The 12734-nt window shown below is 47.0% G+C and overlaps 1 protein-coding gene across 7 annotated transcripts in view; it reads right to left on the bottom strand.

Annotated features, from left to right (window-relative positions):
• The window catches only part of STX2 (syntaxin 2), a 38628-nt gene extending 26359 nt beyond the window's left edge, over positions 1–12269 (bottom strand). For all 7 annotated transcript variants that reach the window (XR_002338433.2, XR_014825824.1, XR_014825822.1 and 4 more), the window contains exons 1-2: positions 12022–12269; positions 857–931 (exon numbers count right to left, since the gene is read on the bottom strand). Coding sequence is in view for 2 of the 7 variants with exons in the window: in XM_001924897.7 (XP_001924932.2) it covers positions 857–931; positions 12022–12051 (105 nt within the window). In the remaining 5 variants the exon portion in view is untranslated. The remainder of the gene's footprint in view (positions 1–856; positions 932–12021) is intronic.
• Between the last annotated feature and the right edge of the window lie 465 nt (positions 12270–12734).

The following is a 12734-nucleotide window of genomic DNA, read 5'->3' as shown; positions in this document are numbered from 1 at the left end:
TCAGCCTAGAAATAGCCCTGGGAAGCTAAGAGGGAGAGGGACAGGCCTTGCAGGGAAGGCCAAGAGAAGGGACGGAGTGAGGTCAGACCCTAGCATGTGGGTCCAGAGATGGCAGCCACACACTGACAGCTCAGACAAAGGCCACAGTGACCAACGGCGACGGCAGAGCAGGGCTGCTACAATCATGCCTCTGCTCATGGGGAAGGCCCCTCCGCAGAGAAGTCCCAGCGGACCTAAAATCTGATATTCTGAAATGGGGAAAACTTCTCAGGAGAGGAATTTCAAATTCAATCAACGATCTTAGAAAACATACAACACGAGCTTTCTGACCTAGGCCATCAATACAGGGGACATTTCATGGAAGGAAAGCAACAGAAGCCTCACTGTGTGTGTTGAGCACAACCACACTCATGGCAGTAGCAGCTGAAGGGGTAACAGGGGTGCTGGGGCTTTAGTCCCAGGACCAAGCAGCCCTCAGTCTGGGGCACCAGTGTCGTGGGCATGTACTTGGAGGAGGAGCCCTCTCCCAGCTCCAGCCCCAGCCATGGAGAGCAGCAAGGACCACCCTGCCATGCCCCCAGCCAGCCTATAGGAATCGGGCACACTGCCCTCCACACCCACGACCACCTTTCTCACCCAACCCCTCCACCTGGTCAACTACCAGAAAGAATGGCTCAACGGTAATGAATATTTTAAAAGCACTAAAAATTCTAAAGTTCTTACATAAATTCAAACACCAACTTTTAAAAAGATTAGTTTGGGTAACATTTCAAATGTGACAAATGCACAGTCACATCAATGTAACTATGTTTAAAGAAGGAAAGTCTGACTAGGTATTTCATTAAATGACTCTTACCTGATGGAAGAAATCATCCATAAAATGGTCTTTTTCAACAACAACAGTTGTGTCCCCATCATCATTTTTCCGGCACTAAAATGGAAAAATCTATGATGTAAAATTCAGGTTTTAAAAATGTTCATGTCCACATAGAGGATGGATAAACAAGAAGTTCCTCTGTAGAGCACAGGAACTGTATTCAATATCCTGTAATAAACTACAATGGAGAATATGAAAAAAAAAGGAAAAGATATACATATAACTGAACCACTTTGCAGTACAAAAGAAATTAACTCAATCAACTATACTCCAATGAAATGAATTTAAAAGAAAATTTCCCATGTGGGCACAAACAGTGACTCAAAAGACAAAAGCTGTTCTGTACCTACAAGATCTCAACTCACTAAGAGCACCAAGTGTAAGAGGCCAGCAGCACGCCAGGGCCAAACCCGGCCCGAGACCACAGTCAAGGCAGGCAGAGATAGCTGCATGCCCCAGAGGAGGAGCAGGCACATCCTGGGGAACAGCAGCTGGATCCCTCAGGACTGAGTGACGCAGAATCCTGCGTTCTCACTGAGGACTTCAGCATGACATTGGCCAGTCTTCTCTGCCACCAGTGAGGGTGTGTGCACTGCACATTCTCCATAAAATGCTGCCACCATGAGTTAACTTTTCTAGACTATGTCATATTTTCAAGGAACTCTCACACGTATTAGCTGGTGTTTATCAGGTGTTTATCATTCGTCCCTCAGTAACTCCCAGTCAGGCCCCACTGATAATCGATGAGTACTTTAATGAGGAAAGACTTACTAACAAAGACCTTAATGAGTAACACTGAGGAAGAAAGCAACCGGCCACTGGGAAGAGCCAGGATAACACTGTATTTCAGAAGTTGGGCACTGTTAAGTTTAAAATGACACTGGAGAATAAAGAATGAGATATTCTGGTACAAGGGTTCTCACACTGGCGGGAGAGCAGCACCTGGAGGGCTGGATCTGATTCAGCAGGGCTGGGGTGGGCATTCCACGTACTGATGATTATTCCAGAAGGTCAGGCATTCTAACAAGTTCCAAGCGATGCCGCTGGTCCAGGTTCCCCAGGTGAAGAGCCCCCTTTGAGACAGGTGAAAGACCTTCACAGGGAAGAAAGCACCCTCTGTCCACAGCCACAGGGATGAGGAGACCATGGCAGACCCAGGGACCTGGAACCCAACCGTATGATGCTTGTCAAGGACTGTGTCACAGCCTCATCAGCGAGCGCTATGGGTGCGAGAGGGAGTTAGCCTCCAGGATGCAGAGGGACTGTTCTGAGCTGTCTCCCCAGGGACACACTGGATAGGTCAGCTCACTTCCAACCTTGAAATGCTGAGGTGGCAATGGACTTCAGGAATTCTCTGAACCCTTGTGCAAACTGAAGCCCTCAACCACTGAAAATCTGAAGTACAGCTTTACTGATCTGCAACCCAGGAATAATGTAGAAACAAAATTCCACTAAATGCAGCCAAGAAAAATCCTCAAAATGTAATAATTGTTAACACCTCTATTAAAAGTGCAAGAAAGCACAATACATCCTCCCTCTGTACCACCCAGGGCCCTCACTAAGGCCAATCACACCAATTTGGCCTAAAAGTCAACCACCATCTCTCACCAACCCTCGAAGGCTTTGGCACCTCCTGAGCCTGAGGCTCCTCTGGGGTAGATAAGACAATCCTGAGGGCAAAGGGAGAAGAAAAGTGTTTCTCTAAGATAGAGAGGCATGAGCTCCCTTACACAAGGGGCTTTTATCAGAGGACTGTAAAGAATATTTTCTCACCAGGTGCTCACAACACAGAGGGACAGCCACGGGCTGCATCCAAGGGAAAAGCAGAAACCTACCCAAGGGCTTCCTGTAGACACTAGCTACAGGCAGGAGTCAGATGAGCTGGCACCTCTCAGGGCTGAGGCTGTACTCTCTCTACACTGACCATTTCTTACATTTTCACTGACTCCCCAGGGCATCCACTGAGTGGTTTTCCCAGCAGGGATGGGACTTACATTGAGTTACCACCCTGCTCCCACAGGACTCCAGTTATTGAGAAACAAGCTTGGAATCAAGCAGCACTGCTGCTGAGAATGTTTTATTTGGGCCCTGTTAGCAGGACAAGCATGGAGAGTTCCCGCTGTGGTGCAGCGGTAATGAACCCGACTAGTATTCATGAGGAAGTGGGCTCAATCCCTGGTCTCACTCAGTGGGTAAGGATCTGGCGTTGCTGTGAGCTGTGGTGTAGGCTACAGATGTGGCTCGGATCCCTCGCTGATATGACTGTGGTGTAGGCTGGCAGCTACAGCTCCAATTCAACCCCTAGCCTGGGAACTTCCATATGCTTTGGGTGCTGCCCTAAGAAGACAAAAAAAAAAAAAAAACAGAACAAGCATGATGGGTTGAACTGTGTCCCCATCCAAATACGTTAGATGATACTAACTTCAGCCTGCAACCCACGTTTGGAAAAGGGATCCGTGAAGATGTAGTTAGTTAAGGTGAGGTCACACTGGAGCAGGGTGGGCCCTTAACCCAACATGATTCATGTCCTTATGAGACAGAGACATGCAGGGGAAGGTGGCTGTGTGATGAGTGATGCATCGATAAGCCTAGAATGCCATCGGCAGTATATCAACTTCTTGAGCTCTGTCTCTGTCTGTGAAGCAGGGACGACACCTGCCCCCGCTCCAGAGGCAGGGCTGTAAGGATAACTACCCATCTGGGCTTCATAAGGGCCATTATTTTCACAGGGCAAGCATGAACCAATAAAGGCTTTCAACATCACTCCTGGTCCATGCTCTTAATTCTTTTTTTTTTTTTTTTTTTTTTTTGTCTTTTGTCTTTTTTGTTGTTGTTGTTGCTATTTCTTGGGCCGCTCCCGTGGCATATGGAGGTTCCCAGGCTAGGGGTTGAATCGGAGCTGTAGCCACCGGCCTACACCAGAGCCACAGCAACTTGGGATCCTAGCCGCGTCTGCAACCTACACCACAGCTCACGGCAACGCCGGATCCTTAACCCACTGAGCAAGGGCAGGGATCGAACCCGCAACCTCATGGTTCCTAGTCGGATTCGTTAACCACTGCGCCACCACGGGAACTTCCATGCTCTTAATTCTAAGCAAAGAGCACTTAGAGGCAGGTCTGCAGTCAGCTAACCAGCGGCAGAAAGCTCCGCGCAGGCAAACCCACGACCACCGCAGCATCTGCTCCTCTCTGGGCTCTCCCTCCTTCTGCGCAGGGAAGGGCTATGGTCAGGACAGGTATTCAACGCGCTGCCTTGTCCATCCCCCAGCACCACCCAAGGCGAGAGCAGCCCCACCTCATGCATCAGAACATGGCCTGGTGACTGAGCCACGTGCCCGCAGCCTCCAAGCCTGTATGGGAAACAGGTGGGTCTGACCTTACAGAAATCTCCACTACCCTGACTCCTGAAATGGCAGAAGCTGCCCTTCCCTCCAGCTCACACTCACGGGAGAACCTAGAAACTACTGCCATCCATGCTCCCCATCCTGCCAGGAGAAGCTGAGGACCGAGGAGTGAGATGCTGCCCCAGACACTTATAGCAAGACCGCCTCATCCATCTGAGGCCAACCCCCAAGCCTAACAACGCCAACCTCCTCCTCCGCAGGAACGGAGCCCCACCCGGGCCTTATGAACGCCCCTGAGTGCATTTAAGCATCCTCAGGAGGCCCTATATGTCACATCCCCCAAGCTTGACTTCTCTGCTCAGCTGGGGGGCTCAGGGCCAAGGAACCACAGAGAGAACTACCACCTTGTAAGTAGTTAATTGTGCATTCAACCAAATGAGCAGAGGGGAGGGGGAGAATGAACATGAACTTGGCGAGCAGGGCCAGGGCTCCCCTGTGGCTCAGGGAAAGGCACCTGCCCCTTCGGCTCTCAGCGGGGGGCTCACACCTCAGCATGTGAAAAATGCCTAGGGATTTCTGTTTAACCTTTTGTCATGGAAAATCACAAACACATAAAAAGTAGAAGGAATAACATAATGAGCCCTCAAGGTACCACGCATGGCTTCAAGATGGTCAATCCATAGCCTGTCTTGCTTCACTGGTGCACTGCACCCTCCACCCCTGCGGCCCTTGACCATCTTGAGGCAAAACCCACACAAAAGATGCCTGACAAGTGTGTGATGCAGCCACAAACCTCAGCTCACTAACTACTTCACCTGCCACTCCAGAAGGGACACTGTTATTAACTTCAGGGCTCAGGAGAGACAGGTTCCAACATAACACCTTTCCCAAGGGAGGTCAGTCATTTTACTATCACGCTATATACTGACCAACTCCATGCAGAAGCCAGTGAATAAACAACTGCTAAAGAAACTCAGCTCTTCCTCAACACTGAAACCTGTCAGGCATGCTCTTTATTCACAAAGACATTTACCACACATTTCTCCACCTGCAGACCAAGGAGCCAAAGACTAGGAACCTGTTCTCTGTTTTCTTTTCTCCTTCTTATTTTTAAAACTACTTGTATTTCTTAGTTCCATCTAGAATTCTCAAAATCATTAGTCATTAGGAAACAGGCCCAGTAATACTGTCTTAGCTTTTCCATTCATAAAAAAAGCAACAGAGAGAAGGACTACAAAAACAATGCTATTTTATTAAGCTACATTATTGCTCCATCTTCAGTGAAGCCCATGTTCAATCTTTCTCACTGGGACAGTGTAATCCCCGTACAATAGCTGTTGTTTATGACAGTGTACTTATTGTAAATAACAAAATGATTTGTGGCAAAGCATTTACTAAAAGCAGTGGGCACACTGTCCAATATGACATACTTGATTTCCAAAGTGTCAGAGTGCAAGATAAACATTCAAATATCAACATTCATTTCTGTCAAATTTTAAAAGAATTCTCCTTGGAGTTCCCATCATGGCTCAGTGGTTAACAAATCTGACTAGGAACCATGAGGTTGCGGGTTCCATCCCTGGCCTCGATCACTGGGTTAAGGATCCAGTGTTGCCGTGAGCTGTGGTGTAGGTCACAGACATGGCCTAAATCTGGCACTGCTGTGGCTGTGGGGTAGGCTGGCGGCTACAACTCCAATTAGACCCCTAGCCTAGGAACCTCCATATGTCGCAGGAGCGGCCCTAGAAAAGGCAAAAAGACAAAATAAATAAATAAATTTTAAAAGAATTCTCCTTAAAAGTAGCGTTATATTAAATTACAATTCTCTCTCCATGAAAACTACTCTGAGGAAAAGAAAGCAATTATCTTCCATGTTTAGAGACTATTTAGCAGAGATGAATAATTAGTCACTGGAATGCTCAGTATTTATATAATTCAGAAGCCAAAGTTGGATAAAACACTGGATTTTCCTCCAGGTTGCTCCCCACATTCACATACACTAGGGCCTATGTATAAATGATAACTGTGAAGAAATAATTATCTTGAAATATGTACAGTGGCTGTAGTAGATTTGCCACCAGAATACATTATTTTTTTCCAAAATTAAATAAGAAATTAAACAAAATTAAACAGAAAAGAATACTTGTAATTAAAAATAGGTAAAAGCTAGGGATTCCCATCTTGGCTCAGCAGGTTATGAACCTGACTAGTACCCATTAGGATTCAGGTTCGATCCCTGGCCCCACTCAGTGGGTTAAGGATTCGGTGATGCCGTGAACTGTGGTGTAGGTCGCAGACACACCTCTGATCCAGCGTTGCTGTGGCTGTGGTATAGGCTGGCAGCTGAAGCTCCAATTCAACCCCTAGCCTGGGAATTTCCATTGGCTACAGGTACAGCCCTCAAAAGCCAAAAAAAAAAAGTAAAAACTGACTGTTGGCCAGTTTGTAATTACAATGTCAAATGTAACATTTCTTTCGCATGTTTTTATAGAATCAGTTATAGTCTTACACCCTGTGGGTAGAATATTACTTTGTTTCATGTCTTGTATTCTTCCTACATATGTCTCCTTTATTAATATTATATAAGCACTATTTCGTGGGTACTTACACTTTACATAAATAACATTGTACTACACAAATGTTTCTGGGTTTTTTTTTCCTCTCTGATACCTTTAAAGATTTCTCATCTCTCATGTTTGCTCACTACTGATAATCAAACTCACCATCTTTCTATCTTTCACCCCAACCTGTCCCCATGGCAGAGCCTCAGGGCTGACCAAGCCTTCTGCCCAGCCTGCCCCTCCCAGACTTGTGCCAGGCTGGTTCCCCTCTCATTCAGATCTCTGCTCAGACACCTCCCCCCCGGTGGCCCAGCCCAAAACAGCCCACACCCACTCACCCTGTTTTATTTCCTCTCTGCAGGTACCACCAAAGACATTTTATTACTCATCTACTTAACTGGGTCTTGTTCCCTCCCCCACAGCAAGGGGAGCAAGGACTTCAGGGTCTTGTCACAACAACCCATAAGTGGCACATAGCAGCCACTCTGTAAAGATCAGCTGAATGAATGAATGAGGAGCTGGGGTGGAGAGGAGAGCAAGCATGGACAGAAAGACAGAGAAACCAGGAAACAAAGACACAGACACACACAGTGAGCAGCAGCATGTGCCCAGCAGGCAAGCCTCGAGGACAGAGGCAGTCTTGGTTGCTTACAAGTCCCTGGTTCCATCGCCTCATGAGGTCTGATAGCACGTCCTGCCCTGAGTCTGAGGCACCATTCTACCCTTTAATCAATCTCCCCTTTCTGCTGCAGCTAAGGGGTTTCTGTCCCTGGCAACCCAAAGAGCCTCGAAGACAACGGAGTCCATTGTCAATGACATTTTCCTTACTCTGGGCATTTGCAGCAGCAAATGCATGACTCAACACACACCTAGCAGGTGCTTGGTGTAGAATCCTGGGGCTCCAGCACAAACCTGCCCTGGAAAGGGCAGAGCTGGGGGCAGGAAGTGGGAAGAAGACAGGACCGCACATGTGCTCAGAACAGGCAAAGATGACCACCTCTGGGGACATGAGAGAAAAGGAGCACAGGAAGAATTCCTGGTGGTGATGCTACTGAGACCAAAAAGAAGGTGCAGGGCAGGCAGAGAGAGATGGAGCAGCAAGTGCAAAGGCAGGGGAGAGGGAGTCCTCTGGGGGCAGAGTGGGTTAAGGACTTGGTGTTGTCACTGCTGTGGAGGGGGTTGATCTCTGGCCCATGAACTTCTATGTGCCACAGGCACAGCCAGAAACAAAAGAGAGAATGAACAGACTTGAAGTTAACAGAAGTAACTGAGCTGTGGAAATGTAGAGGGGCTCTGCTACTTCATTTTGCAGACAAATAGATATTTATTATAGTTCAGTGAGAAACTACAGATTCCAATGTCACAACCGTCTGGATGATGACACAGGATTTAATAAATTATGAAATTCTAAACTACAAACAGATGCAAAATTAGATTATGTTCATATATGAAATTATAAATGTATCATGGAATTCTTGGTATTTTAAGTTTTAGTTAAGTACTTAGAAAACGTTATTTTATAAACTGGAATCTGAATCTTTACTACAGAACAATCTGCACTACCAGTGCAATCTGAGCTGCCAGAAAATAACTTTAAAAATATCTGGGCAGTTTTTCCTGCCCTTTAAAAAATTATACTTGCAATTCATCACCTTGAACCCAGGTATTAAAAATTGTAATTTTCACATTCATCTGCTAATGAATACCACATAGCAACAGCATGTTTGTTTATTACTCTTCAAATTCCCACAGTTGAAATTTGCAATTTTTCTATTTTTAACTATAATAAATACAGCCATTTGCCTTGGAAAACTTTGTTTTTTTTTTTTCTTTTACAGCTGTGCCTATGTGTATGGAAGTTTCCAAGCTAGGGGTTGCTTTGGGACTTCAGCTGCCAGCCTACATCACAGCCACAGCAGCACTGGCTCCAAGCTGCATCTTACCCCTACACCACAGCTTAGGGCAACACAAGATCCTTAACCCACTAAGCCAGGCCAGGGCTTGAACCTGTTTTTCCTCATGGACACTATGTCAGGTTCCTAACCCCCTGAGCTACAATGGGAACTCCCAGTAAATTTTTTTTTGTTCTTTTTAGGGCTGCACCTGCGGCATATGAAGTTCCCAGGCTAGGAGTCGAATTGGAGCTACAGCTGCTAGCTTACACCACAGCGACAGCCATACGGGATCTGAGCTGAGTCTGCGACCTATACCACAGCTCATGGCAATGCCAGATCCTTAACCCATTGAGCAGAGCCAGGGATCAAACCCACATCCTCATGGACACTAGTCAGATTCACCTCCACTGAGCCACAACTGGAACGCCTTTATTTTTTATAAATCAGAAACATCTGGATTTAGAGCTTAGGAAATCTTGGGCAAGTCACTTAAATCTGCTGCACCCATGTGAACTAGCTGCTTAAAAAGAGAATCACTGGTTAGAAGCAGCCGTATCTATATTTGACAAATTGTACCTAACTTTTAAGTCCTTTCCAAGTAGTTATCACTGGTAAATTTTTTCTTAGTAAGAATCATTAACAGGCAATAAAAGAAACTTCTAGAAAGCATCGCAAATATTTTGTCAATGTGGACATCATAGGCATTTAACCACCAAAATTAAGTATTAAACTTACCTGGGGCGGGGGGAACAGCCATTCAGAAACATGGTTGTAAAAGGACATTCAACTACTCCAAGAACTACTTGGGAAGGACACATTTTAACTTTTATATCTGATAATTTTCAGATGAGTTTTTAAATATTAAAAGTTATTAAGCTTTAAGTCAGTCAAATTCAATTTTAATTTAAATGTTTTATGCCAGGGAGAAGGGTGCTTTTTATAACTTCATAAAAACATGAAAAAAAAATCCTAATAAATATTAGCAGCACTTGTAATTTACACAGCATTTTCTCTCTCCCATCTTCTTCCAGAGCATCACATGTAGGAGGTAATTCTATGTTTCACAGGTTCTTCCACAAGTAGACAAGGAAGATGTTATTATCACCATTTTATATACAGGAAAATTGAAGTTTTGAGAAGTTAAAAGTGATCTGCCCAAGATTAGACAACTCCAGATGCATAAACTTCAACTAATTTACTCTACAGCTGCTCAGTCTCTGCATCTACAGCAAGATGGTACTGGACTAGAAAAGGTCCCTTCTCACTCCAAAATTCTAGATCCACACAAATTTACATGTTCTTACCCACATTGTTGCAGCAAAATCTGAAACATACATCCACTTAGAGGGAAAAATAACTGTCTCCTTTATTTTTTTGCTAATCAAGCCCAGAAAAGCTGCTTGTATATTGCGCTGACCGACTTTTTTTTTTTTTTTACTATTCTTCATATTCATAAATTTGATTGTACTTTCATGTGCAGATACATTCATCATTTCTTCATTTAACATATATTTGAGCTTCTAACTGTAACAAGGACAGATACTCCAATGAGTAAGATAACACAACAGTGAGGTGCAAAGGTCAAAATATGTAACCACTGCAGTTCCCACTGTGGCCCAATGGGTTAAGAATCCAACTGCAGGAGTTCCCATCGTGGCGCAGTGTTAACGAATCCAACTAGGAACCATGAGGTTGCAGGTTCAATCCCTGGCCTTGCTCAGTGGGTTAAGGATCTGGCGTTACCATGAGCTATGTAGGTTGCAGACTCGGCTCGGATCCCGAGTTGCTGTGGCTCTGGTGTAGGCCGGTGGCTACAGCTCCGATTATACCCCTAGCCTGGGAAACTCCATATGCCGCAGGAGCAGCTCAAGAAAAGGCAAAAACACCAAAAAAAAAAAAAAAAAAAAAAAAAAAAAAAGAATCCCGACTGCAGCAGCTTGGGTTGCTGTGGAGGCAAGCGTTCCATCCCTGGTCTGGGAACTTCCATATGATGCCTGTGTGGCCATTTAAAAAAAAAAAAAAAAAAAAAAAGACCTGACCGTTAATAAAAAGGGAAGGAAAGAAAAATCACTATGAAGAAACTATCTGGAAATGAGCGTAAAGCATTATTTCCATGCTCCTAAGGATGAATAATTCATTGCCTTTCTGAACCAAAATTCCTCATCTGTCTGGAAGGACACAGACAATATTATTTGAGTGCCTATTCTCCCTACTGTCTAAGCAGGGGACATAGCTGGATCCATTCCTAGTAGAGGTTAATTCATGCTCTGATGCCTCAGGGTAGTGGGCCTAGCACTACTTTGAGGCTGCCAATGGTCTAAATGTACACATTCAGCATTATTAGTATCTGAATTTTTAAATAAAAAGTCTTAATTGGTCCTGTTGACCTAAAATATTTCAAGTCTTCCACATTCTATAAACATCCACTCTAGTTTCAATGTCACCATCTCACTCACAGATCAAACACTATTTCTAAGTGAACAAAATAACTTTTCTCTTACTAGAGTGATTGGCAATTTGCTGTAGTTACTGAGCTATCTGCATACTCCACTAGCTGGGTGTGTTGGAAGTAAACAAAGGCAAAGCAAACTACTTACAGGGGAGACACAAGGCACCTCTGTACCTGCCTCTCCCCTCATCCAAGCATCCAGCCCAGTCAGGAGTATGCGCATATGTAGCATCATCTGCATGCACTTAACTACTGAGCTCCCACTACAGGCGGGGCGGGGTCCTGTCTCAGACCCCAGGGAGAGAACACAGAGCAAGGGGAAAAGTCCCAGCTCTCCGGGAGCTGACACCCACTAGGGTAGGACCCTCCGTAATTAAACAGTAATTTCTGATCATAGTAAGCGCTGTGCAAAGATTCAAAGCAGGCGACAGGATGGAGTGACTCCGGGAAGAAAGCAGCCTACCTCGGAAAAGAGGATTCAAGGCCCAGCGGGACGGCCGCCTTGCGACGCCCTCTCAAAAACTCCCTCTCAAAACCTCAGTTTCCACCTGTGCAGAAGCCAGGACAGGACAGGTCCTGCCTCCAGGCCGTCGGGGCAGCGATTCAAAAGACGGTGGGACCGCGACCCACCACGGTGCTGCGGGGTGGGAGAGCCCTGTGCCCTGCTCCTCGACTCCGCCCGCAAGACCGCCTGGCCGAGTCGGTGCCCCCAGACCTACGCCTCCCCTTCTATCCCCGCGCCCCTGGCCCAGACAGCCGCCTCCGCCGGTAACCCTGGGCCCGTGACCCCCCACGTCCCCGCCCACCTCCGCGCCCTCCCCGGCTTGGCTCGGCCAGCGCCCCCAGCGCTCCCTGCCCGAACCGCTATCCGCCGGCTCTCCCGCCGCTCTCACCGCCGTCAGGTCTGGCAGCCGGTCCCGCATCCCCGCGGGCCGAGCACCGCGCCCCGCCGTTCAATTCTGCCCGTCGCCGCCTCCGGCCGGCCGTGAGCTCTCCGTGACCCCGCCGCGGTCTCCGACAGCCAGTCGCCCTCCCCTCGGCCGGCGCTGCCACGGCAACCGCGCCCGCGCGCTCTGCGCATGCCCGGCCCGCGCCGCGCCCAGGCCCACGCAGACAGCGGGAGTCTTCCTGCGGGAATGCTGCGGCCCGAGGGGCGGGGCATCGGGGGCGGGGCCTGGGCCCGGTGGGCGGGGCCTCCTTTGGCGGGGAAGGGACAGGCCCTAGCGGAGAGGAGGGGCGGGGCTTGTTGAGGAAAAGGCGGGGCTGCTGCTGAGGCATAAGGCCAGGCGGAGCTGCATTCTGGCGGCCTCTTAGGTCGGTTAGATGTGCCTTTTGCCCTCCTTGATTTGCCTTTGTTTTTGTGCTTTCACCTTCATTTTAAAATTGGTGAAAAATTTGGTGACAAGTTTAGCAAGGCTATGGAAATGAGCTGGGTGCAGCTTTGCATACACATATCCTGAACATAGGCCTTCTCTCTGAGGGTTCACATCAGCCTTTTGTGTGAATAAAGGAGAAGAGATGAAGTATGGCACATAATTCCTGAGTAACAGAATTAGAAGTTAAAGGATATAACTCAAAATGGCATGCAGAGACTCAGGCCTTGGGA

Source organism: Sus scrofa, chromosome 14 (assembly GCF_054392235.1).
Source record: "Sus scrofa isolate SSC_HxYL_T2T_F1_AM1 chromosome 14, Sscrofa_HxYL_maternal_Yorkshire_Landrace_v2.0, whole genome shotgun sequence".
Taxonomy (NCBI): Eukaryota; Metazoa; Chordata; class Mammalia; order Artiodactyla; family Suidae; genus Sus; species Sus scrofa.
Note: the sequence above shows the minus strand (reverse complement) of the source record. Positions and strands in the feature narration are given on the sequence as shown.